The sequence below is a fragment of the Balaenoptera ricei genome, chromosome 14 (genome assembly GCF_028023285.1).
Source record: "Balaenoptera ricei isolate mBalRic1 chromosome 14, mBalRic1.hap2, whole genome shotgun sequence".
Classification (NCBI taxonomy): domain Eukaryota; kingdom Metazoa; phylum Chordata; class Mammalia; order Artiodactyla; family Balaenopteridae; genus Balaenoptera; species Balaenoptera ricei.
The window spans coordinates 31,428,279-31,455,594 of NC_082652.1; the positions used below are offsets into that span (position 1 = coordinate 31,428,279).

General features: G+C 46.1%; 1 protein-coding gene across 1 annotated transcript; it reads right to left on the bottom strand.

The window, feature by feature from the left end:
- Positions 1-2,552: 2,552 nt before the first annotated feature.
- On the bottom strand, positions 2,553-26,544 carry RAB12 (RAB12, member RAS oncogene family). The gene is made up of 6 exons (XM_059894508.1): positions 26,042-26,544; positions 13,612-13,672; positions 7,148-7,286; positions 5,399-5,488; positions 4,681-4,785; positions 2,553-3,744 (listed from the first exon to the last, which is right to left on the bottom strand). The coding sequence occupies exons 1-6, from the start codon at positions 26,526-26,528 to the stop codon at positions 3,631-3,633; spliced, it is 996 nt and encodes a 331-aa protein (XP_059750491.1). The 5' UTR covers positions 26,529-26,544; the 3' UTR covers positions 2,553-3,630.
- Positions 26,545-27,316: the final 772 nt, after the last annotated feature.

Here is a 27,316-nt window from a genome sequence, read left to right on the forward strand (position 1 = left end):
TTAAAGGGCATTTCAACAAGTTGAGGTACATCTTTAATGGACTGACCCTACAGGTAAAGCTGATGACCCCCGTAGGCCTTGATGGGTCTGAGACACACCCTGAGGCCACAGTCTCTTCCAGAGAGCTTTAGCCCCGGCAGCACCCCTTGTCTTTTAGAAAACGCACTCTTCCATACAATAAAATGCATTTTAATCGCAAGCATTTGCTGAGCTGTCTTTGGAAAGGTCTGTAATTTTTTAAAGAAAGAAACCCAGTACAGTGTAGGCATTCTACTGCTGATCTCGCCCAACAGCCTTAAACCCCCAGCCCGTCATCAGTCAACAGGGGTGATTAAGTCCTCACTGCCCTGGGGCCCTGCTGTCTCTGCTGGGAGGGCACCTGGGAACTTCCACCCACTGGGCGTGTTCGGTGAGCTGTCTGTCAACAGTGGGTGGATTGGGGCTGGTTTATCCTGTTATCACATGGTCAAAAAGGGTTATGGTTCAAGCCTATGGAAGAGCGGACCTGTTGGCAAATGGACCAAACTCATCAGCTCACAGAGGCAGTTCTCCAGAACCTTCTTCAGTAATAACTGTCCATTTATGGGAATGAGACATGCTCCAGGTTTTGCATGCAAACGGCTTGACTGCATTTCCAGTCACTGCCTTGTCTCCACCAAGAGAACAGGCTTAATCGAACATTTCCAAGGAGCGGCCAAGTGTTCAGGAAGCTATAAGCCATGGGGATAGCAGTGCACGCTTTACTATGAGGTCTGCTTTTTCCAGAGGGTCCCTTTGGTTTCAAATCAACAGCTTGTGAATACACCATCCCTCTAGCCACCGGTCAGTAGCCTACTCATTCCTGAAGGCCCAGGAAAAGCACCTCCACCTCCCTCCACCCCTTCTCCCCACACTGGCCGTGCTTCTCCTCCTCCGCTTCCCAGACTCTGCACCCGTCCTTTCATGATGGAAGCTCTGCACTCCTGTTAGGGGTCCGTCTGTTGCACCTGACGAACTTATCCTTATGGGCAGGGTCTGCCTATGGTCTCTCTCTGTCATGTCCCTACAGCTCCAAGCACAGGGCCTGGCTTAACAGCAATCATGCAATAGACTTAACCTTTGTTCACCACAGTATCGTGGCATGAATACTAGCCCGTATATCATGTCCTGACCCACCCTTAGCTGCAGTCTGTGGCCTACTTACGACTTCTAGGCAATAAATAATCTGTAAGACAAGTACTTTCTCTCTCCCTGGTAACGCAAGTCATTTGTGGGGGGCAAAAAAACCCCACCAACTTATTTTAGGTAGTTTTACAGCTTGAGACAAGCAAGACAAATCTCTTGTTTTGTTGCGTCCTCAACTAATATTCATCCCTCAGTTTTTTTTGGCTGCACTCAGCGGCATGAGAGATCTTAGTTCTCCAACCAGGGATTGAACCCCCTGCGGCAGACGCGTGGAGTCCTAACCACTGGACCACCAGGGAAGCCCCACCCCTCAGTTTTAATAGTCAAAACTTTAATTAAACCGTTAGTTAAATAAAACCACCTACCAACTTGAAACAGCACTTCAAGGATCCAGGAGGTAGAAAAAGGAAGACTTTGCAAGGAGCAGTGTAGCGGTGGCACTGCCCTGGCCCCTCCGGTGGGCGCAGCCAGGCTCAGCTGAGGGTCCGCAGGGAGCTGGAGCTAAAGGTCAGCTGTCTCTGCAGGGGAAAAGAGGGGGCGTGGGAAATGGCAAGTCCCTTCCCCTCTCCTCCCAGCCCCCCGAGTTCCTCCCAGCAGCAGGTCTAACGGGAAGAGCAGGGGTGTTGGCAGGTGTCCTTCAGAGCTGGGGCCCTGGCATCACAGGGCAGAGCACAGGAGGGCCGTCGTGGAGGTGAGACAACAGGTAAATGATCGGCACAATCCACGACTGGTTGTTGGACGGTAGAAGGCAGAGACATTAAACAGAACATTCTCTTGAGGACACTATCTGTAAACAGACATATATTTAACCATTTCAAGTGTGCAGCCCTGTGGCATGAAGTACATGCACATTGTTGTGCAACTATCACCACCATCCACCTCCAGAAAGTTTTATCATCCTGCACTCAGACTCTGTATCCACTAAGCAGTAACTCCTCATTCCTCTCTCCCCCAGCCCCTGGCACCCACCAGGGCTGTGTCTATGGATTTGACTAGTCTAGGCCCCTCGTGTGACTGGCTCATTTCACTCAGCATGATGTCCTCCAGGTTCATCCATGCCGCAGCCTGTGTCAGAATCCATTCCCCTGCTGATGGACACTTGGGTTGCTTCCACTTTTTGGCTACTGTGAATAAAGTTGTGAACATTAGTGTATAGCATCTGTTTGTGCCCCGGCTTCTGATTTTTTTGGATGTAGATCCAGGAGTGGAATTGCTGGATGGTATTGTAGTTCTATGCTTAAAACTCTTGAGAAACTATCAAAATGTTTTCCATGGAGGAGGCTGCATTTTTCTTATCTAAGACACTCAAAAGATTAAGATGTGGAGTTTTGGAAGAATATCATCAAATATGTAATTTATAACTGCACAAATAAGTGTGGTAACTCAACTGTCATTCATAAATACAAAATTTTATTTGCATTTCATTAGTGTAGAAAGACCACAATGCTTCTCATATCACAACACTCAAGACACGCCAAGTTATTCAAATACATAATGACTTATTTACCTTGACTAAACAAACAGTGCAATTTAAGAAAAGATATACCAAAGATAGAGTTCACAAATTCATTATCAGACCAGGGGGGGAAAAAAAAAGAACACAGTCTAGGCCTAACAGGAATAACCTTCGCCATCAAGGGGAGAAGTTTTATCATTACAAAGGTATATAGAATGTTTAGGCAAATACATGTACTTTCTTTGATATAGTAAAATGTATCTCTTTAAAATTCCTTTAAACAAGATTTGTTTAGGACAGCAGTGTTCTTTTTAAATCTTCTATAGTTTCAAAAACATTTCTTTATTGAATCTTTGTAGTTCTTAAAAGCACAGGGTATGTCCATCAGGAAACCAGAGAGATTCGCGCCTCGGGACCAATTCAAGTCCTACCTTCTAACTAGTCATATTCTACCAGTAATACGTAATGTGAATAAATAACCTTCAAGACGGCTATGAATGGAGCTTGCTTTGTGGGAAACACTCCAACACTTCAAAGATGCTACGGCTGGGAGAAATGTAAATAAAGAAAAAGCATTCAAGATAGCGTTTCTCCCTCCCCCCAAAAGTTTTTAGTTTTACAAATTTTCTTTAAAACAGTAAGCAAAGCACCACGTTCTTTCTTCTTATCAGAATATCCCTGTCCTCATAATATAATTAACAAGGACAATTATTTATTTCAAGAAACATTATAGCTCTCATTTCTCCTGTTCTTCGTATTAGAAGTACTACGTTTCCCAGTGTACATACACTAGGCACCGGGATAATGCATGAAATATAACAATTTGGAGGGAAATATGTCATTTATAACCAAAACTTACCCAGGATTGCATATCTGCGTATTTACAAGTTAGTGTATAGCTCTGACTTGGATTACAAAGTGCGAAAGGAAATGGTCAAAATGATTGTAGTGCAGAATGGAACCTTTCCCCTCTCCAGGAATCGCTCCCACTTTGTCTCCAATGTAGCGAATCAACAGCATCGGACGTGTGGTCTGGGTGGAGGCAGTTCTGGTGGGATCTCAGGCTCTGGTTGTAAGGAGAGGATGCTATTGGACAGCTCGTTCCTTAGCATGTCCAGAGGCATCTGAGGATAAAGAAAAAGACAAGTACATTTTAACCCAACAATGTATATGTAAAGACTACAAATCGTACCATTATAGAAGACCAAAGTATTTTTTATAGAAAACTCTTCAATCATCAGAATTTAATTAGGCATGAAAATATTAAGCCAAAACCTAAGAACCAGGTTCAGGGAGCTTCAACCATCACACAAACGCTGTGCAGCCTATTTCACACCCTACGGCAGAAGAGAGCCGATGGACCTCATAAACATTTATTTTCACAGTCCAGTATAATGGAAACTTAACGTACCAAAAAATGAAAAAAACAGTTCTGTGTTCTCTGGGGTTATACCATTACTAAAGAAAGAAGTACCTTCTCCTGGTAATTGTACAGACAGCCATTGTATTAGAAGCTTCTGAATTACGTTTGAACCGAGTCGATTATGTGTAATAGTAATACAAATACACTTAAAGATCTCACTAAGAAATCTTTGGATGCAAGCCCAAAGATGCCTGAACAAAGTGCTGCCGTCCAGTGAAGCCATCTTCCTGCCACCTGGTGCCACAAAAGGTCCCAGGACGGCCTCAGGCCCCGCCGGACAGCAGGGCCCCAAGGCGGGGCAAGACCTCCACTGTCTGTATCTAACTTAGTCCTTTGTGGGAAAACTCCAACAAGAGAGGAGCAAAAGTCAAATAACACGGCCCGCAGTCACACCCGCTCCCCAGACCACGTGTGAGGCTGAGCGAGGACTGGAACGTGGCACTAGGGACGTGGGGAAGGCTGCCACGGCAGCGAGCTGGCTCCTGGGGCCGGGTCCTCGCCCCCTTGGTCTTCAGCCTGACGATGACCCCCGTGCTTCCCTTTCTACGTAAAAGCTTCCCAACCAAAAAATAGCAAAGGAAACAATGAACAGGTTTCAGATGAAACACTTCCACGATGTACGATTCTCTCTTTTTACCTTTTTCAGGATGTCATCGACAAGCTTCAGGAATATTTCGTCCACGTTGAAGTTATCCTTGGCACTTGCTTCACAGAACCGCATCCCAGTTATCTGCTGTGCAAACTAAGAAAACACATTATTTTTCTCTGCGGGGATGCAACACAATCTAATGCACAAGCAGGGGGCCTGTGACGGGGGACGGACAGCTCTGGGGCTTCGGCTTTCAGGGAAGGGCTGGGACGAAAGGCCTGGAAAGTCCTGTTTACCCTCAAATGTAAAGTTCACAAGTGTAGCCAATTTCCTACATGATAAGAAAACAACAAAACAAAATCTGTAAGGTGACGCCAAGTCAAACTACGTGCCCAAGTTTCTAAACTGTAGTGTATCTGACATTTAAAACATGAATATCACCGCTTCTCCACGGAAGGTCAGAGTGAGAGAAAAACCACGAAAGCAATTGTACGGTTTAAAAGAATATTTCTCTGTATAAAATGTCAGGTGAGATAATAAATAATGCAGGATACACTAATGTGTTTTTCTCCCCTCCATTTCAAAATGAATTTAAAGGAGCAGGAAGTTAACAAAAGCAAATGAATAAGAAGGATGCAACTGAGTGATCACATTTTAAAAATTATGAAATAATTATAAAGTCATTTATTAAAAGGGAAAGCACACGGAGTGCTCACTGTACAGAGCGTGGATGCTGAGACCCCCCTCTCTGCCCCCCTTTCCTCACCTTTTCACCTTGTTGTCTGCTGATTTCTCTGTCAGTTTCACAGTCCAACTTATTTCCAACTAAAAGAAGCTCTGCGTCTTCTGAAGCATACTGTGGGATTGTAAAAGAAGCTGCATTTCAAAGACAAGCACATCACTCATGACGGGAAACATAAACCAAGGCAACACGTCTCACCCTTCCGACCACTTGCTTCACAATCTCTGAGCATCTACTCTGTCCCAGGCTGGGTTCCTGCCGGGCTCACGGCAACGTGGTCACAGGCCTGACGAACCACAACGTTCTCAGCCCTTGACCCATGATTCCTAAGAATCTATCCTAGGGAAATGACTCAAAATATAGGCAAAGTTTAACACTTAGTTGAAAAAAACCTAAAAATCCCACAAAGTAGATGAAGAATGAAATAAAGTACACAAAAGTATGAAGCCATAAACAAAACAGAACAAAACAAAGGCTTCGGAAGAACATTAAGATGACACAGGAAGGCCCCTGTGACAGAATATTTAGTTCAATAAGCAGGGTGTAAAACTAAATGGAGTAGGGACCCAATCTAGTTTTTCTGGATGACAGAACTAAAGATTTTTAAAATTTACTTTTGTGTTTTTCTTGGTTTTCTAAATTTTCCATAATGACAAGGTATCATTAATTTTATAATGAGGAAAAGTTAAGCTCCATTTCTAAGTTTAAAAAAAAACAGCAGCCCCTAACATGGAGGCCACTGCCTACGGTTTTAACTCCATCCCTCGGTTCTGTGCTGTCAGCTGGCAGCAAGGGTGCCCCTGTCTGAGGTCCTTAGGAGCACGCTCCGCGGCTTCAGGAGGAGAGGACATCACATCCGGAGACTCGCCATCCCAGAGCCCAGACCCGCTCTGGGTCCTGCCATCTCCGTAACCCTGGCAACCCTGGTCCCTAACACACTTTAAAGAGGCACGCGTTGAAAATGTGCTTAGTAAGACCTGCAAAGGAACATTCTCCAACATCATCTAACAGATGGGTTTAATACAATTTGTAAACAAAATCCAGTTTATAATATACTAAGTGTGCTTGCTATACAAAGGAACTAAACATCAAATTACTGAATAAGGGGGAAAAAACTCTCAAAATGTGGCCACTGTTGACCACCACATCTCACCCTCAGTGGCTGTGTCGTCTACATGTGTATTTTGGGTCCCCGTTTCTCAGAGGGGAACCCACAGATTACATTATTCATACAGACTTGGGTTGTCTCTATATAGTCAAGTGTGGTCCAAAGGATAAACTCTTCTTTAGTTCAAAGTGAGGAGGTGAAGGCCATCTCTCATTTGAGGGCAGAGGTCCCGTGGTGACCGAGGCCCTTGGCGTGTCCCACGGGCACAGTGGAGACGGCTGTCCCTGGGAGGCTGTCACTCTGTGGACACTCACAAAGCGAGCGTCCAAGTGAACTTTCTGCAGAAACAAGGAGTCCTGAATCTGATTCCACGGACGCAGCCGGACAGTGTGCAATGAGCATGTCTGGGCTTTGAAGTCACACAGCCCAAGTACCAGAATAAAAATCCTGGGTCTATTATTTATAAGGGGATCCTGGAGACATTTTAGTTCTTCTCTGCCTCATCTATGATGCAGGGCTATACACCTACTTTGAACGCTGTCATCTGGATTAAATGACATTCAGGATGGAAAAACATGCTCCATAAATGTTTCCCTTCTTCCTCTTGTAATGATTAACACCTACAAGCAAAGAGTTCACATCTGAGAGAGAAATGCAACACCTACCTTATCAATCATCTTCATCCATTTTGGCAAATCATCAAATGTCTCCTTCTTAGTGATATCATATACTAATATGATCCCCTTGGCACTTCTGTAATAAGCTGAGGTAATGCTGTTGAATCTCTCCTGACCTGCGGTGTCCCTAAGAAACAGCAGCAAAAATTAGTTTCTGAACAACAACAGGGAGGGCCTCAGCCCAACTGTGAGTAACTCCTCACACATCTGTGCATATTCACTCCTAGTGGGGGTAGCTTTTCTGAGGTAGGTACATCCAAACAAAATCATAAGGAAGCCCCAATTTCTTTCAAACCAAGATTTTGAAAAGAAGTAAATGCCGTGTAAAATGGTGGCAAGTATAACACACCATAAACTAGGTGGTTATCAACAATGACAAAGTGTATGGATGATACCTGAAAAGATTTAAGCCTAGAACTCTTTTAACTGAACTCGATGGTGAATATCTGATTTTGCTGATGGAGTCCCCACTAATGAAAAACGCTATAGAATTGGTCTTGTTATCTTCTTAATCGCTCCAGAGTAAGTGGTCAAAGGCAAAGGGAGAAGAGGTACCAAATAGCTTTGCAAACAATCAAGCTCATCACTCTCTGACTGCTACCCTGAAATCTAAAGCTTTATTTCCTCTCCAGGAAAAGTTGTCCGTTTCCACATGAAGATATACTCACACTAACAGTGCACAGAAGCTGGCTGAAACCCATTTTCTAAACCTAAGAAGCCAAGAAACTACTTGAGAATCATCACAAATTTACAAACGAGGCTCAAGAGAGCAGGCCTTCTGATCAGGAAAACAATCTTTAATTAACAATCTATAATTGTAGACAATCTATAATTAAAGACAATCTACAGACTGTCTTTAAAGACCACCTATAATTTAGTTTTTGCCGAAGAACCCTAACTCACGGCATACTCCCAGGGCCATGTGACACGGGTGGCTAGTGGTGGAGGAAGAGAAGGGGCGGTGGGGTACACAGAAAACGAGGTTCTCCCCTGCAAGGTGCTACCACAGCCTCTCACAGGACAGCACGTGAGCTTCTGAAATGGGGAGACGGTGTGACACCTCTTCCCAACGCATCGGATGGGGTGAACCTTGTGGGGCCGTGTCCCTAAAACACATATGGCAAAGGTGCTGTAACTTAGCGGCTTTGATCAGACTAGACTTGCCACCAAATTAGCTCCGCTTAGGGATATGTCATTATGCCCAAACAAACAACGAAGCTCGCTGGCAAATTCATTTTCACGTAAAGCAAGGCCACTTGCTTTGCTCCAGAGGCTGTAAGACTGCCCTGTGCCCTTGGCTGGAAGGCCCAGGACCTGAGGCCGGTCTGTTTTGTCCACCAGGGTCCAGTGGGTGCCTGGTCCACTGCGGGCCCTTGATCCACAGGTGTTGAACAAAAGGTTACATGGGTAAAATGCAGAAAGTGGATGTCACGTCAAGGCAAAACAAACTTTATTTATTTTATTTTTTTAAGATTTTTTTTGATGTGGACCATTTTTTTTTTTTTTTTTGATGTGGACCATTTTTAAAGTCTTTATTGAATTGGTTACAATATTGCTTCTGTTTTTTGTTTTGGTTTTATGGCTGCGAGGCATGTGGGGTCTTAGCTCCTCCACCAGGGATTGAACCCTCACCCCTGCACTGGAAGGCAAGGTCTTAACCACTGGACTGCCAGAGAAGTCCCCTGAACTTTATTTTTTGACCCAGAACTGCCCCAAAATTGGACCACTGAAAATGATGGGGACTGAATTCTTCAGGATTCCTAAAACCAACTTAGAGACACAAAAATGCACCTTCAAATCAGGTGAGAAGGAACCGATTTAGATACCATTCATTTATATAAGGAATCATTGAACAATTTTATTTCTAGGGTCCAAGACATTTAGGGGCATAATTAATACTTTCAAACCAAAAAAGAGTTAAATCTTTCAGACTGTGGTTTCTCTTCTTATCACAAGTGCTGGCTTGTTCAAGCTGGGATTTGATAAAACATTTCTCACTCATTTCTTTAAAAAGTAAAAATAACACACATTTTGCTACTCTGAAATCTGTGGTTAGCACATGATAGCTGCACCACAAATCTAAACAGCAATCAGGTACAAGGTCTTCACTGAGCATTTTGGGAATCACGGACTTTCATGAATCTTTATGTTAGGTAGCTTTAAGTTGACTTTTAGCTTAAATCAATTTCACATTCGTTCCTACATATATTCACTGAATCAGGATCCAGAAATTGGGGGCTCAAGAACAGAGAAATTGGAAGTAATACAAGTTTTTGAAAAATTATTTTGATCGTATTGTGGTTAAGAACACTTAACATGAGACCTGCCCTCTGAAGGGAGACTTTTTTGAGTGTACAATACAGCACTGTTACCTACAGGCACGACATGGGACAGCAGATCCCTAGGAGAAGTTCTAATAAAAACCCAACAATCAAGGAATCAAGATAGTACCAGGCATTTTTGATACAGTTTCAAAAAACCCGCTACATGAGTAGCACGCTTAGGGATCTTAGAAACATTGTGAAGTTAGCTGACTCTCGGCTTTTAAGTCAGACACACAGAAAGAGGGCGGAGACCTCGAGAGGCAAACTCTGAGGCAACCTGTAACACAAGTTAAGTCCAAATATGGCCAGCTCACAAGACCCCAGAGAGGAGACATTAAGGCCATTCCTTTGACGCCGTCACTTTGTGCCTGGTTCTCACTGCTTGAGGGAGAAAAGCGTCTTCCCTTGAGAGACTATTCCGCATTTCCAAAATGTCCGGGTTGCAAAAGTTAAGTGTTTATTAAATACCTACGCTGAGCCAGTACCACAAAAATTCCACACTACTCTCCACTTTTCACACAGCTAGATAATAACACGATACCAATGCCCGGATCATGGTTTATCTGCCTATGAAGATGCAGAATCCTAGTATTTCTCTATCTCAATGAACCTGAATTTTCACTGTAATGACCGAGAGCTGATTCTTACAGATTTACAGCTTATTACTGTCAGCCAAATCATCATTTATTACGGGTGGACTGCAATCTCACTATTATTTCTCTCTCTGCTTTTGGTGCAAATTGAAAACTTCCTGCTATCCTGTTTCCACAGTTGGGTAATACCACCATGCTTTGAAAATTCAAAGACCATCATTTATAAAATTTAATATATCAGTTTAAATGACACAATTCTTAATTTGTAGGAACCAAAGTCAGCGTATGAAGCGTTCTACCTCTTCAAGCAGAGAATGAAAGGACACAAACTTGATGTCTATGTAAGAACGCTGGTGAAGACCAAATTCCCTGACAGTGAGCATTGGACAGAACAAGAGGCCTTCATATGAAGCATCTTAATTCTGTGTTTGCCTAAAGGAGGGAGGCTAATTTCTCAGCTTCAAGTCCATCTCAACACAACAGACCTAAGTCTCTGTGAATAATTTCCAGGACAGCATGTGGATATAAATTCATGAAACTACATTCCGGTCGACATCTTATTTTAGCTATACTTACATCAAGTTCTACATACACACACGTGGAAACGCTTCAAGCAGAGATGGGAAAATGGTCCTTTTTCTAACCACAGATAATCAAGGGACTTAAAAATGTGGCAATGACATAAAGTGTGACCTAAAACTACGACAATGACATCTGCAGCTTTTGGTACCTTAAACCTTTAGGAATCTGTAGTAAATAATACTTTCTTAGAGATTGGCTATATCCAGAAATCATCAAGAAAAAATGCATGTCTTCTAACACAACCTCCTTGCGAAAACTGGCCAGCGGTGAAGCTTCCACGGATTGAGTCTAGGTCAGAGCACAGGCTCTCTGAAGAGCTCTTTCCAACACACCGGCTCCCCCTACGCCCTCGACCGGCACAGAGTAAAGTGATGACAGCACACCCGGGACACAGCAGGTCACAACAGCCACGGCTTGAGGACGGCTCCCAGGGCGGAAACAAACCCCGCATCCCTTTACCGGCTGGGCCGCGGCTCCAGTGCTTCCTTCCTACCTACGGGGTCACAGCGATGGAAAGAAGGTTTTTCCTTCCTTTAAGTAACATACTCCAGAAGATAAGAATCCTATTTCAGATGAGAATCCTGTTTCAAGTATTATGGGACTAGCAGGTAGCTGGTGTCAGTAGATACATTATTCAGTGGTGAAAACCCCTCTGGAAAAGACAAACTCTACTTCCTCACTGAATCCCTGGGACGCTCCCTGTAGAAAACTGGCAATCAACCTCTCAAAAAATTCAATGAATCTGATAGCCCCTCCCTCAGTTATATTTTCCACCAACATTGTGCAGTTTTAAAAATTCCGAGAATGAAGTGTGAAGGGTGAGGAACAGCAGAGGAGTGATCCGGAGGAGGCTTTTACATCCCAGAGAACCGTGGTGTCGGGGCGCTCGTGCATCTCCCACAGCTGCACGGTCACACTTTACCCCCCCAGAGTGGGATGCACCAGGTCGGGCCCTCTTAGTTCAGATTCAAAGGAAGGCAGCTAGATTCCAGAAGAATCCAACGTCACCGGCACAGAAGGCCTGTAGTGAGCAGAGTTCCATGGCACAGGACACCTGGACGTAAATACCTCTGTAAATCAGATTACTCCTGCCTGAGACGGAACCCAAGTATTAACACATCACCTAGGACGTGTCTCTTCAGACAGGTGACAGTGTCATCATTGGGACACTGCTGTCACCCACCGTGCAAGCGTCACAAACGTTCTCACATCACCTGTGTCTCCTTTGTGAGGCAACCTCCGCACAGGTGCCAGGTACAGAGGTGGACACACCCTGAGAATCCTTTTTTTTTTTTTAAATAAATTTATTTATTTTTATTTTTATTTATTTTTGGCTGTTTTGGGTCTTTGTTGCTGCGTGCAGGCTTCTCATTGTGGTGGCTTCTCTTGTTGTGGAGCACGGACTCTAGAGCGGAGGCTCAGTAGTTGTGGCACACGGGCTTAGTTGCTCCGTGGCATGTGGGATCTTCCCGGACCAGGGATCGAACCCGTGTCCCCTGCGTTGGCAGGCAGATTCTCAACCACTGCGCCACCAGGGAAGTCCCCGAGAATCTTTTTAAAGACCGTCTTTTTTTTTTTTTTAATTTGGCCACGCCATGTGGCCCGTGGGGGTCCTAGCTCCCCAACCAGGGATTGAACCTGTGCCTCCTGCTGTGGAAACGCAGTCTTAACCACTGGACCGCCAGGGAAGTCCCTAAAGACTATCTTTACCTTAAAGAGTGTACGGTTAGAAACAGCGGCTCATGTGAAAGGTACTCTGCTGATATTTTCAGAATTCAAAACCTGGGCAGCAATGCACACACACAGTCTGCTACCTTCCCAATCATGGGCTAACAGAGTAAGAAATATCCATTTTCTGTTACCAAGTATTTAGGCAAGACCATAAATGTCTCATAGTCAAGCCCCAAACAAAAATACGAAAAACAAAAACACAAAACAGAAAAGCAACACTCCCCCACCCCAATCCTTCAAGTGGGTTAGACAGTCAGCAGTCACCAATGCAGACATTACCTGACGGCCGGCGAGCTCCTCCGCTGGTTCGCGGGCAGTGGCGCCCCGGACAGGGACACGGGTGAGGATGAGGCATGGCACTAACACGCAAGCGTTAGGTGACGATGGAGCCACCGACGCGGCAGCAATGAACGCGGATGAAAGCAACACACACACGGCGGACAAACACTCAGAGCTGAGGTCTACCTGCGGGAGGAGTTAGTGGCTGAGATGCTGCCGCACGACCGTGTTAACAGCAAGGGCGACTCGGGACACCCCCGGCGGGGCCGCTCCCACTGCCGCCGCCCCCGGGCCCTCCTCCAGAGGGGCTCCGGGGGTCCCCGCGGGCGGCCGAGTGCTGAGCGGCCGCCACACGGCTGGTTTAGTCTCTCACACGCTCCTGACGTGCAGGGAGGGGGCTCTGGGCTCCCCTCCATGGGGCACGGAGGGCCTCAGGGCACATGGCTCCGGCAATGGAGCTGCGAGGAAGGGCACGCGTGTCCCGTGGTGGCCACCACGCGGTGCCACCAGGGACACAGCCTGTGGGGGACTTGCCAGGAGACAGTGCAGCTCCGGGGAGGAACACACTGGCCTTTCTCTGAATGCTTGCAAAGCAATGTTAAAAACATGCAGACGAGCAGCGGAGCCATCGTTTTAGTGATGACGGTTTTGTCAAATGATGTGAAACTAGAGACTAAAGGCTCCAAACTAGTTGCCATAAAAGTCACATTCTTCTCCCTACAACTCCCGTGTGCAAATGGGATCTGAGACAAGTGGACTCTTTCCTGAACTCTCCCTTGACAAGTGAACTCTCCCCTGAAAGAAGGTCCGTTCATTCCACTTGAATGTGAGCGAAGGAGCGGAGACGTAGGAGCGACAGACCAGCTTCAACGGTTAATTGTATTAGACAAGCATGAGGACTGGTAAACACACGTGGCAGGACTGGGTGTAGATGCCCACTTACCAGATCTGTAACCTAATTTTCTTTCCTCTTAGCTCTACGGTTTTGATTTTAAAGTCAACACCTGTAAATAAAACAGACGAAGATGAAGCAAAAACAATGCAATTCATCAGAAAAATAATACTACTTGCACATTTTTATGCCATTATCAGAAAAACCCAAAAAACTGATCACACTAAATCCTAAAAGGAGAAAGCAGAAGTTTGCCAGTACGTGTGACGACCATCACTCTGTGCTTCCCAGCACAACTGAAGAGCCAAGGTATGTTCGGTTTTACCCTGAACTTGAGATGCAGCATTTGCTATTCATAATAGTTTATGACTACTAGAGATGTAGCATAAAAACCATTTAAAAATTACAACTAATCACTACATGAACAAATGAATGGCTTTATAAGCATGCTATCTCGGGGAAAATTCTTACATGTTACACTGGAAACTCAATAATGATTTCAAACAGCCTTAGTCTGAATTTAGAAATCATTGTATTAAATTTTTTAGCGTTCACAAAAGTGACTTTATTATACTGTCCATAGCGTGGAAGAGGAATTACTTTTTAAAAATTTACTCATACATATTAATTTCAATTTTTATTTAGTTTAACGGTAACAAGTAAACTGTCATGAATCACCACCCATTTCCAATTCAGCCCTTAAAGCTTCAGATAATTTTTTAAACCAAATTTTCATCTGTGGATGTTACCTTATATACTTCTCACTTACAGAAAACTTCAAGATTTCAGAACAATATTTTTTACACAATTTTCACAACTAAGAAAAAATAAACCAAAGGGATGCCAGCTAAATTTGGGAACTGGAAACATAATCTCTACAGGAACTATATTGTGACTGCTTCATGGATCCAGGGTCCCGATGCTGCTGGGTCTCTACTGGGGTGGGGCTGGGGGTGGGGCAGTGATGCAGCTCTTCAAAGTCAGATGACGTTCTTGAGGTGAAGCCCCAGGCATGCGGCTGACTTTTATAATTAGCAACACACTGCAGACACCAATGCAACCAAAAGACATGTTTACAACCCTGGGTGGGACCAGGGTCTGTACAACAAAGAAAGGTGGCAGGAATATAAAATGTCACAGCTGGAGAATAGGCTACTGCATTTTGGTTCTTAATCTCTCGAACCAGCCCTGATTTCAAAGGTCACAGCAAACGGGTGGTTAAGCCAATTTCACTTGCAGTTCTGGAAAAGCTTTGCTTTTCCGAGTCAACTGACTCTCAGACAGCCTTGAAACAGGAAGCATGTCTGTACACGACCAACATCCTCAAATAGAGACCAAGCAGAATCCCTCATGACTCAACCATAAGGTAAGAGCACAGCCTACCTAACGTGATATTTTACAAGCCTGGAAACCAGCCTGGACCTATACGCTACATTCTGATTTTAAAAAGGCACAGCTCAGACAAAACACTTTCTTCCTGATATTAGCATAAAATTAGGGCCTCACCATGTTACTCTGTGATGGCAATTTACAAATCAAGTTCATACTCTGCCATGACTACTATTCTGTTTTACTTTTGTTTCTAGTTCCTTTGATTTTTTTAAAAATTTTACTTAAGGGAGGTGCAACTTGTTAAGACTTGTTGCAGTGCCAGCTACATTTTATTGAAAAGAACTGGCAGATGATACTTCTCTTGTGAGCTCTGCTTCATGTCAACTACAAGAATCCCTTCAAACAGCCAGCACAAACAATTTTTGTTTTGATTAGGCTGTTTTCTCTGCTAAGAACCGTTCTGAGCCTGAACATGTCAGACGTTTTTTTCAACCAACTTTCCGACTTCAGCAGTCCTGCACTGTGGCTATTTTGTAACCACAAAGTTTAATGAGTAAAAATAAAAGGAAAGGGCATTAATAGTCAAAATCAGGAATAAGTGGTAATGTTATCACCATGTGATTATAAATACACTACTAATTTCAATAGGAGAACATAGCAAAGATGAACAACAGCGAATAGGATTAAGAATCTGTTTAGCCAAAACTACTTAGTTTTAGTGAGTAGATTAATGACATCACTAACAACAACAGAAAAATATCCAGTAGCTAAATCTAAAATTCCACAAAAGCAAACAGATCATTAAAATAGTCCTTTCTCTTAAATGAAATTTCTTTTACCATATCTAATAGCCACTAAGTAGCTGATAATGGTTGGAAACTTACTCCAATTTATAGCTTAGAAACAAATCCTTAAAGTATACAACTACACGTTTTTTAAAAGGCTTTTTACATCAAGTCAAAAATATCTCTTAGTGCTGTCTCTTTTTACCATTTACATGTTATAGAAATTATAAAGGATCCTTAACAAAAGGTAACAAGTCACCAATAGCCTCAAATAGGGGATTAGTTTTGGGAAAAGTCAGCACAGAGACTCCTGACTGAGCAGGGTCGCCCAGGACCAATGTTTATAAACAAATAAGGGACAAAAAAAAGTGGCAACTTTTGTTGAAAACCAAGTTTCCTATAGTGTCAATTTTTTTTTTTTTTTTTGGCTGCACCGAGTGGCATGTGGGATGTTCGTTCCCGACCAGGGATCGAGCCCCCGCCCCCTGTGTTGGAAGGGAGGAGTCTTAACCACAGGACCGCCAGGAAAGTCCCCTCCTATAGCGTCTTAAGCAACAGGGGAAGCAACCAGCCTACCACTCCACCAGGTGGTGGAGACAGTCCTGCCCCTGAAGAGCTGAGTCATCCAGACCTAAATCAACAGCCCAGGCACTTGGCAAAAGGGCCTTCCTCTGCTCTTCTCTCTTGGAGACCCTCCCTTTCTGCCCAGGAACCTTTTCGGTCCTAGGTGCTTGCCATCTGAGCCTCCCGACGGCCCCACGCCTTACCCGCGTTCCTCATCCATGTTACCAGTTCTGCCCCCTCCAGCCCTGACCCACGGCTCCGCTGGTCTCCCCCACGTGACAGGAACAGGTGCCTTCTGAGCACAGTCACCTTTGGCTCCCTGGAGCCTAGAACACTGCCTGGCCCACCACAGCGACCCAGTAAACCTGGTGAATGGAAATCTGCCCCTCTTCTCCATCAAATGCTGGGTGGGTAAGGAGAAATGCTGACTTTTCTTGGAAATAAGAGGAAATTCAGGACTGATGATGAAACAAACACACACACACGCTTAAACCATAGGAAGGAAGGGCGGACGTTCTGTCCTGAGTGTGCCTGGTGGGCAGAGTGGTGGAATTCAGGGTGCCCAGCTCACACACATCACCCTGGAAATGGAGCATTTCATTTCTCCTACAATTCCTGTTACTGATGGTAAAACTTTAGAGGATGGTCAGTCTTAATACATCCAGATCGTCTCCCTACACGTGCCCCTCCCAGGGGATTATTACCCCTCCCAGGGGATTATTACGGTATCAGTTTACTCAGTCACATAGACAGGAAATGGTCCGCTAAGTGAATGTCCTGCCACGTGACAGGGGCCTACCCTTCTTTAAGCTTAACCAATGTATGAAGTCTTCCTAAAAATATTTTGATCAGGAAGGACACAGGTCACAGTGCTGTAATCCCTCTGTCAAAGGGTATAGCTATGTATTCTATTCAAGTCTGCTTGATCTTAATTTCCTTTAATAACAATGAGAGTGGGCATCTGTCAGACCCCCTGTGCCTGACATGCAGCATGTGGGCTCCTTCAGAGCCCAGCAAGCCAGGCACTATTATACTCATCTTAGAGAGGCCAAGGTCATTTGCTTGAAAGTCATTATCACTTCTGCCAGTTGAGGGGCAGAGCCTAGATTCAAAATTATAACACTGCCCACAACCAAAGGTTGTTATCATAAAAGTCAGATGCGTGGAAACAAGGAAAAGTGCGAAATCTGCAAATGGCCCAGAGTCACTGTTAAAGGGCTGTTAAAGAACAGAATTTAACCTTGCACTGTCATCTTTGTATTTATCTTTCATAAATCTCAGCAACAGCATAAAGAATTGTTGTACTTGGTGCTGATAAGATTTCTAAGTTCCCTTGAAGGCAAAACAATTCCAAAAAAAATTACCGTGTTACGTTTTGCTGGGGTGTAAAAAGTTACAAAAATGAAAATAGCAAAAATAAACAGAAGCTTCTTTCTTCACATTCCCTTCCAGCAAAAAGCAAAATAAAAGCAAAAATAACACGGTGGCCCATGCCTGCGATGACAGCTGAGCGTTCCTCCTCCTCTCGCACACCCCGCCCCCAACAACAAGGACCTGCAGTTGGCACCCGACTACGATTCTAGTTTACTTAACATGTTCAGGAGGTTGAAGGATTTCACAGACTCTGAAATAAGTCTCAATTCAAGTGGTAGTTACGACGTTACTGCCAATTTATAATAACTATCTTAGGTGCACACACTGGCTTTTCTTCCAAGGACATCTATCCTTGACAGTGTCACCCAATCCTGGACTTAATATTTCTACTGATGGAGAAGCTTCCCAGTATTTCCACTGAGTTGACAGTGAGAAAATAAACTAGGAAATGTGTCAAGGTCACACAGATAGAGGCAAATTTAACATTAGGAAACCCTCTCTTGAACATGAGGCCAGCCTTCTGCCTCACCACCGCCTTTTGGGGAGAGCACCCGATAAAGGGCAGGCAATGCAGACCACCTTCCCGTAGTACTGACCCCAGGAGGCCCCGAACCTCTGAAACCCTACTGTTTAATATTATGGGGGGCTTTTCCTACCTAAGCCGAGTTATGAGAATTCAACGAAACGGAAACTAAGTTACTGTAACTGTAAAATACTTTGATCATCTCAGAAGCAGGTACTGTTAAAATAGTTTAAATGACTGCGCATCATTAAAAAATGCTCTCAGGTCTGAGGATATTAAATGTCCACCCTGAGTCTAACAAGACCTGCCCCTCTCTGTCCAGACTGGATGGCCTGCACCTCAGCAAAGACCACCCACCATCCCTGACCCGGACACACGCAGGAGATGGTCCTGCACTTGGCTGGAACAGACACGGACACACATGAACTTCATCCGGCACGGACAGGGGAGTCTGAGGTCACGCACTCCAGAAGAGGTGGGTGTTTGTTGTCATGAAAGTTTCATGGGCAAGGATGTGCTCCCCTCGCAGACAAAGAACAACGTCTCCTGGGTGTACTGTGTACAGTAACTCATCGCAGGGATCTTCTTGATGCTTTTATAGGTAGATACTGTCATTGTCCCCATTCTACAGATGAAACACCGAAGCTCGGGCAGCTGGTACCCTGCCCAAGGTCAACAGGCGGCTAAGTGTGAGAGCACAGATTTGAACCCAGGCAGTCTGGCTCCTCCCAGCTCTCTGTACAGCCTCACCTGAAGGCAAGAATGGAGGCAACTACTGGGAGGGAGCTGTAAACATGTTTTTAACGTCACAAAGGGAATTCTGCGTTGCTAGGGAAATATATAAAAGCAAGAGTGAGGGACTGGCCCGCTCAGACTGCTCCCACACCAGCAGGCCTGGCTCTACCCTCTGGCTACACACAGACCCCGGCTGAAAAGCATGGAGTCATTTCAACCTCCTGGTCACCAGAGGAAGAGAATGTCGATGGGGGAGGAAGATCTGGAAAAGAAAAACCCCCAGATGATCAAATGGCAGATCGGTAACATTTTCTTCACTTGCTAAATACTAAGTTTACCACTGCTCAGATGGGCCCATAAAATATGCAGGGAAATTCAAAGGAAATTCTACTTTACCCAGGTCCTGTGCTTACACTTTGACACTTCATGCTCACCTGTATGTATTTCAGTATGTACCCTTAAAGGATAACAATTATTTTTTGGAGTGTTGCAGAGTTTTTGCATCTGTAGTATAATTTAGGAGGATAAGGGAACATCTATAGCTGCCTTTTCTGGTCCAGGTACATAAGCTATTTCGTTCCTGTAGCAGCAGACAGGAACAGAGTGTGATTTCTGTCTATTTTTTCTTTTCATGAAGGAGGAAACTGAAGTTAAGGTGCTGCCTAAAGACAGTGACAGCTTATGAGCAGAGCTGGGACTTAAATCCAGGACTGTATGCCCACCCCCCAAGCCCACACTCTTCCTCTCTCTCACTCCCACCCCCTCCCCCTGCCGGGAGCTTCGAGAATGACAGGAGTGGCCAAGGAGACAGTCCAGTGTCTTAAATGAAAAATCAAAAGTGAAAGTTTGGTTGCGGGTGTGTGATTGTGTAGCAGGCCTAGCTTCTGCGTTACATTACGCTGGAACAACTAGGAGACCTGCGTTCACGGGCAACTCCCATCACCAGCTTGCCGGAGGTGGGTCTGCAAGTTGTGGTTTGGTTTTGTAAACTAAGAAGGCCTTATGTAAGCACTAGACACCAAACAGAGGAGCCTGTCAGATTTGGGGGGAAAAGGTTTCCTGTGGCATATAATGTTCTGTTAAGCCTGTGTTGTATTTTCTGGTTTTAAAGTTCAAGGGTTAAAAAAACAAAAAAATCCCATCCAATTAAGGGCACTATTTTAGGCTTATAGTTCTGGCTTTCCGAATACTTTCCGAATGTCAAAGCTGTGCAATTAAAGGACAAAAGGAGAAGAATCCCCTTCCTCCTCTGTTAAAGTGTAGCTTTTTACATCCTCCCTAACGTTTTTTTCATGGCCATCTCCAGGACTCACTTCTCCTTCTGAAAAGGACAAGCCAGGAGAGCAGGTGTGCTTCCTGCACCATGAAATAGCCAGCAGAATGGAGTCTTACAGAAGTACGAGCAGCCTCTCATGAAAGATCTGATGACTAGTGTACAAAACTAAGCTTTCTTTACAAATTCAAGCAAATGCTTTATTAGAACGATGTTTCTGGCATGCAAGGCTGGAGAATAATTTGGCCCTACCAGCTCTCGAAGGAACCCAGGCTGCCTTCTTTTTTTTTTTTTTTTTTTAACATCTTTATTGAAGTATAATTGCTTTACGATGGTGTGTTAGTTTCTGCTTTATAACAAAGTGAATCAGTTATACATATACATATGTTCCCATATCTCTTCCCTCTTGCATCTCCCTCCCTCCCACCCTCCCTATCCCACCCCTCTAGGTGGTCACAAAGCACCGAGCTGATCTCCCTGTGCTATGCGGCTGCTTTCCACTAGCTATCTACAGGCTGCCTTCTAAAGCCAGTCCGCAGACCCTCGGCCGATGGTTCCGCAGAGCCCACAGCTGCAGGACAGGCAATCTTGAAGAATCTGGATCCCTATCATCGGGCATAAGCAGAACTTCCTTCTGCAGTGTGAGTGCATGACACTGAAAGAAAGGCTGAATGCACATAAGCCAGGTCTTTAAATAGATCTTTATTCAACCTCAACAACCGGGATCGCCAACTTTCCACACTTATTTTGAAAGATAGCTACTTTATTTCCACAAATGTGCTCTGCACAAGCCTATCAGCGTGCACTGAGTGCATTAAGTAAACCAAATCACACATTGCACAGCATATGCTGGCATAGAAACTGACCATTCCTCTTCCACTCCCTTCTCCCTGAGTCATCCTGTTACATCATCCCGGCAGGGGAGGGGCTGACACTGAGAGCTTCAGAGTCTGGGCTTCGGAGTGGGAATTCGGACGACTCTCCCTAACTCCCTTGTGAGTGAAACACTCGGGCAGCTCAGCCATGGCTGTAAAGACTGCACACAATCACAGAAAAGCAACATAAAACACACAGCTTATAAATTTAATCCAGTATGAAACGATCATTCTGGGTTTCTGAACAAAAATCTGTGACCTAAATTTCCAGAATAAAGTACAAGCAGTCGATTTCCCTTGACAGCAGCTCCACCGCTTGTAGGCAAAGCGGACCAGACACCGATGGCCTGCATCTCATCCATCTCGTCCCATAACATTCAAGGCCAATCCACAGCCAGTCCTGCACAGGATTTACATCCACCTGTTCCCTGGACCTCTCGATTCTGCTTCCGGCTCTACTGATGGCCCCGATGAACCACAGTCACCTGCACCACGAGGTTTCCCCGCCCTGGGAACAGGCTTCCCGAGTGCACATGGGACCCGAAGAGGTGTGCTCCGAGAACGGAGACCACGGCACGTGACTGAGTGGGAACAGCGCTTCCAGCAAGCGCTATCAACCCTCTAAGACCACTTACTCTCAGGGGCCAGGCTGTGAAGTTTAATGCATGGATGCAAAATGAGAAAAATGAAGACAGAGTAGTGAGGTTCTCAAACTGAATTCAAAAGAACTTTTAAATTCTGATATTCTGTCTTTCCTAATTTTTTTGGTCTACCTCATGTTGTCTTTTTTTTTTTTTTTTTAAAGTCGGTGGTAGTGGATTGTTAAAAAATGTCCTTACGTGGCAAAACAAAAGAAATGGCAATCCTATGTTGGCCTCTGGCACTTTGAAAGAAACTTTACTGCCCAGGAAATGAGAATTCTGGTCCAAACTGTCTTACTCCTCCTTTTCCTCTATTTAAATATATTTTAATAAATACGTAAAAGCCTTAAGATATTTGAATAATTGAATATTTAGGTAAGAAATGCAATTTTTAGAGCAGTATTTTAATATCCAGAGGAAAGTGACAAATGATAGGGGCATAGTTAAAGAAAGTCAATGTCAATGATACCATAGATCGATGACATCACTACCTTCACAGGGCTCTCAGGGGGACCCAATTAGGCAAGTAGGAATGAGTTTCATGGTGTCTGATTCTGAATCATCCAAATTTTCAGAATAAAGTGAATTTAAATCTCAAAGTAAGCTAAGGAACAGACAGATAGAAGGAACTCACTTGCAGCCCTGGCCCTGACCACTTGCTGACTGCTGGGCCACTGTGGATGAGTTGTCTACCCTCTGGGACTTTGCTTCCTCATCTGTAAAATGCGGAAACTTTCAGGATTGTTGTGAAGTTTAGAAAGAGTATACTCTTGCTGGTACACAGTACATGCTCAAGAAATGTAGCTACCACTAATAGACCGTAAACTTTTACATGCAAAGACAATAAATTACTTATCCAAAGTCACAAACTAGTTCATGGCAAAGCTTATATCAAGAACCCAGGTTTTCTAGAATGTTTTTCTAGAAATTTAATGCTGCTGGGTGGGTGGAGGCAGGGTGCTGTCTGGTAAAAATATTTCGATCCAAATAAACTTAACAGTTAGCTTCCAATAGTTAAAAAACAAAGGTTGACAAATACATAATTTTATGTGTTTTTTTTTTTTTAGAGACTTGTGAATTTCTACAGCCAACTAGTTTTTTTTCCATTTTTTAAACTTCAAAAAGCTGTTCCTGAGGCTTTTAAAGCCCCTGTCAAACCACGCCAGCCATATCAGACTAAGTAACTCAATTCCACGAACACAAAATCTCATTTGAAAGTAATACTCCACCTAATTTCCATTAAATAGGCCAATTATTATTTATTTATTTATTTTTGGCTGTGTTGGGTCTTCGTTGCTGTGCACAGGCTTTCTCTAGTTGCGGTGAGCGGGGGCTACTCTTTGTTGTGGTGCGCGGGCTTCTCATTGTGGTGGCTTCTCTTGTTGCGGAGCTCAGGCTCTAGGGCGCCGCGGGCTTCAGTATTTGTGGCACGTGGGCTCAGTAGTTGTGGCTTGCGGGCTCTAGAGTGCAGGCTCAGTAGTTGTGGCACACGGGCTTAGCTGCTCTGCGGCCTGTGGGATCTTCCCGGACCAGGGCTCGAACCCATGTCCCTGCCTTGGCAGGCGGATTCTTAACCACTGTGCCACCAGGGAAGTTGCAATACGTCAATTATTAAAAACAGTCTTTTCAGTTTCATACCCTGGTGAGTTCTGTGTGTCTTGTAAACCAAATCAACTTCTGATTTGAAAATACAACAAAAAAAATCATTCTGTTCATTTGTAATTTTACAAAATAGGTTTATTATCTCAAATCCCTTGGGATTTCTGCTACGATCTTTTACAGAAAGTCCAGTGAGTCTGACTCACTGGAGACGCGTGCTTCCAGCCTGAGGTTGGCTGAGCCATCACTGGAGCGACCCTCCTGGGTCAGCACCTGTGCCGGGCTGCGGGGCGCATGGTCTTTTCCAGACTCTGCCAGCTGTACAGGGTGAGGACAAGGGGCCCCGCGGAGCAGAATCTGCAGAGCTGACCGTGCTCCGTGGACACGAAACTCAACAACTGGCCTCAGAAGGACCCTACGAGCCACCTGCAGGAGGCATTCAGGTGAGGCAACCCCAACTGTACACCACACCCAGTGCCACATTTAAACGCGCTTTTCTAAAGGAACGCGGGGAATGAACTTCGTCTCTACAGCATTCCAGTGCGGAGGAAGCCTCCCCCTCCAGCTCTCATCCCACCCCGACTTGGGGGGCTTCCTCCATGCTCCCCAGCCTGTACACATCTCCACATCGCCCTCATCACCCTGGGGCATCCCGAGCCTCACGGCTCTGAGCCACATCTGGACAGAGACTTTGTCCTCTTCACTCAAGCTCCCGTGGGTAGCACAGCACCAGCATACAGTAGGTGCTCAATAAGTGATCTGATAAGTGGAAGGGAAAAGCACCTCACAGGCAGAGATTGAAGGGGTGTTAGTTAACTTTCTTAAAGTGTTCTCACATTCTGGGTCAGACCAGAAGTTAGCATCTTTCTCTGAACTTCCCACAGCTAATAAACACTTAACAAGCCAAGTACTACAGCCTACGTATGGAGGAAACAAATATGAGCATGACAAAGTCCAAGTGCACAGGGAACCCCACAGCAGCAGTGGGTGCGGAGGCGTGTGCATTTATGTTTGTTTGTTAAGGGGACAGAGAAACCGACTGCCTGGTCCCCTCGCCTCCCGGTTTCTTCCCGATTCCCAAATACCTGATGCAACCCTGCCAGGGCTGTACCCAGAGGCCTTTATGGCTCCTGCTGCTACAGGAGAAGGTCCACACTCCATGGCATGGCAGCCAAGGTCCTGAGGCATTCATTCCCGACGTCCCCTAATGATTCCTTCCCAGATTGTGTGGGTGTTGCTCCGCTGTGGCCCCGGCTTAAAAAACCCCTCCTCACCTCTCCTCTGCCCTGTTCTAAGCGCACCTGTGCTCATCCCCCATCTCGCCCTCCAGCCACCCAAGCCCTGTTATCCACCCATTATTCCTGTGCTAGTTTCTCTTCACCTAGTACAGCTATGTTACTCTTCAGTTTTACGTATTTTTAAGTGTGGAGCCATAAAAGATGGATAATTCTGAATTGCTTTTAGTTCTATTTTACCTATGCCAGGTACTAAAATAAGAGTATAAACCCTCGTTGGATGGTTTAATAACTCCCTGTACTTTATATGATCCAAGATTGGATGTTTGAACCAGGTCTAGGGTACGCTACTGAACTTTAATATCATGACTCCAAGGCCAAGATCTTAAAAACACACAGGGTACAGAAAGCACAAATATGTCCAAAATGATCTATTATTAAAAAAAGCATGAAGGGAAACACATTCTCACAAACAAAACAAAAACACAGTACAAAAACTGGGAGGTTAGTCTTCCAATAAGACATTTTAAATGTAGTAGTGTTTTGTTACATGACATCTTAAAGCCAATTCATCCCCAAATTGTATCAACTTGGAACTACCACTGGTTACAATACTAAATATATGTACAAGTGTGTGGAATGATACTTTTAATTCTGAACTTCATATTTACATACCATTTATTCACTGTTTATTGGACCTCCCCTCGGGGAATCCCTCCCTATTAGTGAAGGTGACTGATCTTCCTTTCGAAGAACTATCTCATCTGCGGGGTTCCCCTACATTTGACAGCTTTTAAGGGGTTTTCCATAGAAGCAAGTGTTACCGACTGCGACCTGACAGACCTCAACGCCAAGGCCTGTACATGTGACTTCATCAGAAAACTCCCCTGCAGTTTCAATTTTACATCCTGAGGACACGATACTTCCTGACCCGGTTGGTCCTGTAGTTACTTCGCTATACTTCACGCACCTGGCGGTGCCGGAGGCCTCCTCCCCACTTTCGGAGCCCCTGGGGGGTTATCTGAGGTCACGGACAAACACAGCTTAAGTCCTTCTGCCCCGCATTTACAGTTAAAAGAAGAAACTTAGTGTAGCGTTAGTTTGAATATTCCCCAGAGGTCCTCCGCAGGGAATTTAAAACGTCATTATTTCAGCGCAACATAAAAGTGAGTTCAAAATTAGAAAGTAAGCCGGGTTGACAGTGGAAATACCCCTACTCCTAGGACGGCAAAGTTAGGGCATCAAAATTCACCAGACATGACGCACTCTGGCCATCTAACCAGGGCACAGCTCGAGTCCACCACGCTGCCCACCTGCCCCCCACCTGTCACCACCTTTTTCCTGGTAACGAGTGGGCGGGGGGTTTCCGGGGAGAGATGCTCCGGGCTGGACGGGCCCCGCGCATCACCCGGCCTCGTGACGGCGCAGGGCGGGGGCGCAGGACGACTCTGCGTGGGGACGGGGGTCTCCGCCCGGCGCTGGGCAGAGGAGGCAGGGGCTCCCCGGGGCCCACCCCGAATGCACGGCCCGGCCGGCCAGCCTTACCCACGGTGGACTTGCAGGCCTCGCAGAAGGTGTCGTCGGTAAAGCGCTCCATCAGGCTGGTCTTGCCCACGCCGCGGGAGCCGATGATGATGACCTGCAGCTTGAAGTCGGCCGGCCTGGGGGGCTGCTTCCTCCGCCGGGCCTGGCCGCCCGACAGCGCCGGGGAGCCCGCGCCCAGGCCACCGCCGCCCGCGGGCCGCCTCTGCAGCGCGGCGCCCGGATCCATGCACGCATGCGGCCCCCGCGCGGCCCGCCGCCCGCCGCGCGCCCCGGGCCCCCGCGCTCCCTCGGCCTCCGCCGCGCGCCGCGGGTCGGCCCCGGGCTGGGCGAGCGCGCGCTCGAGTGGCCCCGGCGGCCCGCGGGCTCCGCGCTGCAGCTGCGCCGCCGGCCGGCTCCCCGCGCCCGTGTCCGCTCCGCCGCCGCCGCCGCCGCTGCCGCCGGGGGAAGACGAAGGGAAGCAGCTACTCCGCAGCAGCGGCAGCAGCATCCCGGGCGAGGCGGGGCGACGGCGCAGGCGCGGCTGGCGGGGAGGGGGGGGGGGGGTGGGGGGTGGGGCGCGGGGCTGCCGGGAGCGCGCCCCCTGCCGGCGGGAGGACCGCCCGCCCGCGCGCCTCCCCCTTGTGTTCTCGCCCCCTCTGCTCTGCCTGCCTCCACTGTCCTGTCTCCCCTCCCCTTTATTTCTGCGGCTTTCACCTTCCCTTCTCCTCCATCCCCATCCCCCCTTTCCTTTTTCCCTCCTCCTGTCCCTACCGTCCTTTTTCCCTCCTCCTGTCTCCTACCGTCATTGAGCGCAGCCCCCAAACACCAGGCCAGTGTGTTAGCCGTCTCCCCCCTAACCTGTTGAACTCTTATTCCCCAAATCACTGCCACAAACGCGCACTGTCACCGGGCGCTGAAAGTTCCTGGCCGGGCCCCGCCTCGACCCCCGCCCCCTGGGAGTCCCGTGCAGACCCCCCCTAGGTCAGGCCCAGACCCCACCTACCCCGCTTGGGAAGGAGACTGATCACCTCTGTCTTAACATTTTCCATAGGAAACTCGCGAAATCAGTTATTTTTAGCCCTGATTGCTGACTTATTCAAAGTGCAGAAGTTTTCATTCCGTTTAACTTTTAAAACAAATAAATAGCCTGCCCCTTTGGGGAAGCGAATGAGTTCAGATTCAAACAGTAAGAAACTCCAAGATTGACACTCCAAAGGTTTAGGAATTGTGGACTCGGGCAGTGTGTTTTGCCATTTCTATTTGAAAGGATTTAAGGATACAGAAAACCATTCTCTG

Coding starts and splice junctions, on each gene's coding strand:
- RAB12 (XM_059894508.1), bottom strand. CDS start 26,528: ATGCTGCTGCCGCTGCTGCGGAGTAGCTGCTTCCCTTCGTCTTCCCCC. Junction 13,673..26,041: donor GGCCTGCAAGTCCACCGTGG/GTAAGGCTGGCC, acceptor TTTTATTTACAG/GTGTTGACTTTAAAATCAAA. Junction 7,287..13,611: donor AAAATTAGGTTACAGATCTG/GTAAGTGGGCAT, acceptor GCTGTTTCTTAG/GGACACCGCAGGTCAGGAGA.